Raw genomic sequence first — 3,662 nt, forward strand, 5'->3', positions numbered from 1 at the left:
GCCAAAACCCAACAGAAAAAAAAAAAAAAAAAAAAAAAAGGAGGGGGATTTAATATGGAATTTATAATTTCAAGGTTCCAAATGTTTCACTTAATTAACACCAGCATAGTCTGAAACAGCCCATTTCACCTGATGAAATAGTGATTTCCACTATGTGCATTGAGAAGCTAAGTCAAGTTGCTAAGGAAATGGCATTGCATGACATTTTGAGATTATGATAATGGTTTACCACCGAGTTAGGAAACCTTTGAAGACTGTCCAATTTATATTTGCTCATTTTTAATTTGATGCGATGGGAAAAAGAATTATTTTCATGTAATTAAGTTTTTTTATTGTCAAAGATGGCTGAAAGGCAAAAAGACTACTAGACTAAGAAAAAAAGTAAAAAGTGTCAATAGGTTAAAGAAAAATTTAAAATAGAAGAGAACCATGACAATACAAACAAATTTACTTTATTTATCTTTTTATTTTTTGCACTAGGGTGTATGTGCTCAACAGAGAAAGAGAGAGACAGAAAAAGAGAACTCATCCCCCAGGGGGATGGCTACTCTGCAATCCCTGCTCCTCCATTCTCCTCCCAGGATCTTGGGCACACACGCACATGTGCCAGGAGAGGGTTTCAAGTCACCAGGCCTGGACTTGTACCTTGGTCCGGCATATGGAAGTCCAGCAATGTAACTGTTAAACCATTTGCTGTCCCAGTTTTATTTTATTTTTAAATAAAAATTAATATATAACTAATTTGCTTCCATTTGATCTAATGTAATTTAGCATATGATGGCATGAGTTGTAGAACTCAAACTAAAAAGCTGTTATTACTCACTCTGATGTCCACTTTAGAAAACAAAAGTATACATACACACACAGAAAACTATCAGTAGAAACATCATCAGATAACAAAGTGTAAAAAATGTAGTACACATAGTCCTAAAACTATTTTTTGAATAACTGAAGAGGGCTTAAGTATAACAAATATATGCACTCATGTGATACTCAAAGGTAAGTCACCACTATCAGACCCAAGGTCTGAATTCTAGTGCTATTCCTCGCACGAAATTGCTTTCTCTTCAAATCTAAAAACCCAAGGTTTTTTTTAAATACCTGTTTTCCTTGATTTCTCTTCTTACCCTACCTTCCAACTCCCATCAATCAACATTAACTAAAATTCTGTGGCATGTCCTGAGCCTCTTCTCAAATACAATTGAAATAATCTACCCTTTAATGTATTTTCTCCATTCTAAAACGTCTTTTGACCTACATGAGGACGATTCAGAGGAGCCTACTGTAACAACACTGCTCTAAACAAGAAGGAATGACAGCACTCCTTTTCACCTTCCCCTAGAGGGCCTTAGATGTTCCTAAGAGGTGGTGAATGGAGCAATTAACAAAAAAAACTTCCTTCCACAAATACAGTCTTATTTTCTTAAATGCTTCTCCTTCCTTGAACTCCTATAACCACTCTGTCCTTATACTCCAAAACCATGAATGTCGGCTTCTTTCCTATATCCTACTTCTCAGCCCTATATCTGATTTCTCATTCCCACAAAAGAAATAGGTTTCACAAGACTGAAATTCTAGAACTGTTTCTGGAGTTGGTAGTGGAGAAAGAAACTAGGAATGAATTACAGATTGCTTCTGTTTTTCACTAATGGATAATGCAAGTGAGTATTCAATTGAGGTGTGCTGGCAAGGTGGGTTTCTCTGGCAAAGTTTTTGGAAAAGCAAAACCTCAATATAGCGGAGGTGAAGGATAAAGGAGGGTTTTTTAAAATATATATATACTTTATTTAACTTTATTGATTGGTTTCAATTTGACCAGAGAGGGAAAGACTGAGAGAGAGAAAGAGAAAGCAAGCCACTAGATCTGGGAGTTGGACCGTGATCAGCCATGTAGGAGTCCAGTGCCCTTAACCACCATGCCACATGCTGGGCCCAAAAGGAGGGACTTTTTTTAAATGCTATGATTACTTCTAACTTCACTTACAATTTTCCACAATAAACTTCTTTTCATTAGCTACTAGCACAGACTTGGAATTACTTCCATTAATCTTTTCGTTTTTCAGTGGTTTTTTTTTTTTTTTTTAAGTTTTGCTATTGGGCACGTGCGCTCACATGAGAGAGAGAGAGAGAGAGAGAGAAGCACATTGAGAAACAGGTCCAGGACTTGAACCATGGTCAGTCATGTGAGAGCCCAGCATCTCAACCACTATGTCACCTGCTGGCTCCACCTGCTTTAATTTTTTGAGCCTCAATTTCTTTTTTCTTTTTAAAAAGAATTATTTAATTTTTATTTATTCATTTTCATTTGACCAGAGAAAGACACACACACACACACAGAACAAAAGTGAGAGAACAAGCCACCAGGTCCAGGACTGGAACTGATTTTGGACATGTGAGAGTGTCCAGCACCTTAACCACCACACCACACCACCTGTGGACTAGAGTCTCAATTTCTACATCTGAAAAATACTGATACCAGTAGTAGCTTCACCTCGCAGTTACTGTGAGGATTCAATAAGATTGTAACACATGCAAAGTTAATTGCAGTGTTTAGCACATAATATGACTAATAAAATGTAAAACTAAAAGAAACCTGAATGGGGGCCACCAGGTAGTGGCAGTTAAAAGCCCTGAATTTCCACATGGTTGACTCTGGTTCATGTCCCAGACCTGGTGGCTTGCTGTCTCACTTTCTCTCTCTCTCTCTCTCTCTCCCTCTCTTTCTCTCTCACTCTACCCTCCTCTCTAGTCAAATGAAAATAAATGGATAAATAAAGTTAAAATAAATCTTTCAAAAAAGATATACAAGAAAAAGAAATCTGAAGGAGGTAGAATCCTTGCTTTCTATTCAGAAACATAAACCTTTGTTTTAGGTTTTACTGTAAAATGACATTTCTAAGTTTATCCAATTTATTAACGCTTCAACTTAGGAACCTAGGGTTACCCTGAGAATACTGATTTTAAAAAAATCAAAGCAATTAGGAGCAAAAGTTTTATGCTAAAATACAACTTTACTGAAAGACATTCAGGAGTCACTCTACTAATAAAGTAAATGTCATCAAAATTTTAAAAATGCAAATTCAACTGTACTCATATGCATACTCTTAAAGTCACGATTTGTTCTTTTTTCTTACACTACTGATCTCTTTCATTAAAACCTTAGAACAAGGCACAGCTTCGTTGGAATCAAAACCTCTCAGAACCTGGCTCAGAAGAAGCCACACAGTTTACCATGCTAGAAAGGATCCGTGTGGTCACTCTAGGACAACTGTCACTGTCACCAGCACCGCTGGGTGTCTCATAGGGACTTGGGTTATGCAGAGTGTGGGGGAAGGCGGGTGTTGGAAACAAAGTCGAATACCCTAAATGGGGAGAGGCTTAACTGAGAACCGTTTTAAAAGACTAAGGTCTGACCTGCGGGGAAGCAGTCCCCCGCGGCTGATCAATTGCGGGGTAGCTTCGCTCCCGCCCGCAGAAAAGGGACGCAGGTGTGGCCCTCCCTCGGCGACCCCACCGCTTTCTTCCCGAGGCCGCCGCCCCTTCCCCTTCCCCTAGCCCCCCGTTACCTTTCTCGTCCTCATCGATGCGCAGGGCCACGGAGATGTACTCGAAGGCCTGCTTGTGGAAGGCTCGGACGCGCTCGGCCTCGCCGCCCGGCACTG

At 39.3% G+C, this 3,662-nt stretch overlaps 1 protein-coding gene across 1 annotated transcript in view; it reads right to left on the bottom strand.

Annotated features, from left to right (window-relative positions):
- The window catches only part of SPAST (spastin), a 95,968-nt gene that overhangs the window by 74,141 nt on the left and 18,165 nt on the right, over positions 1-3,662 (bottom strand). The window contains exon 4 of the mRNA XM_006168814.3: positions 3,567-3,659. Within this exon, the coding sequence (XP_006168876.1) occupies positions 3,567-3,659 (93 nt within the window). The remainder of the gene's footprint in view (positions 1-3,566; positions 3,660-3,662) is intronic.

The sequence above is a fragment of the Tupaia chinensis genome, unplaced genomic scaffold (assembly GCF_000334495.1).
Source record: "Tupaia chinensis unplaced genomic scaffold, TupChi_1.0 Scaffold146177_1, whole genome shotgun sequence".
NCBI classification, from domain to species: Eukaryota; Metazoa; Chordata; class Mammalia; order Scandentia; family Tupaiidae; genus Tupaia; species Tupaia belangeri.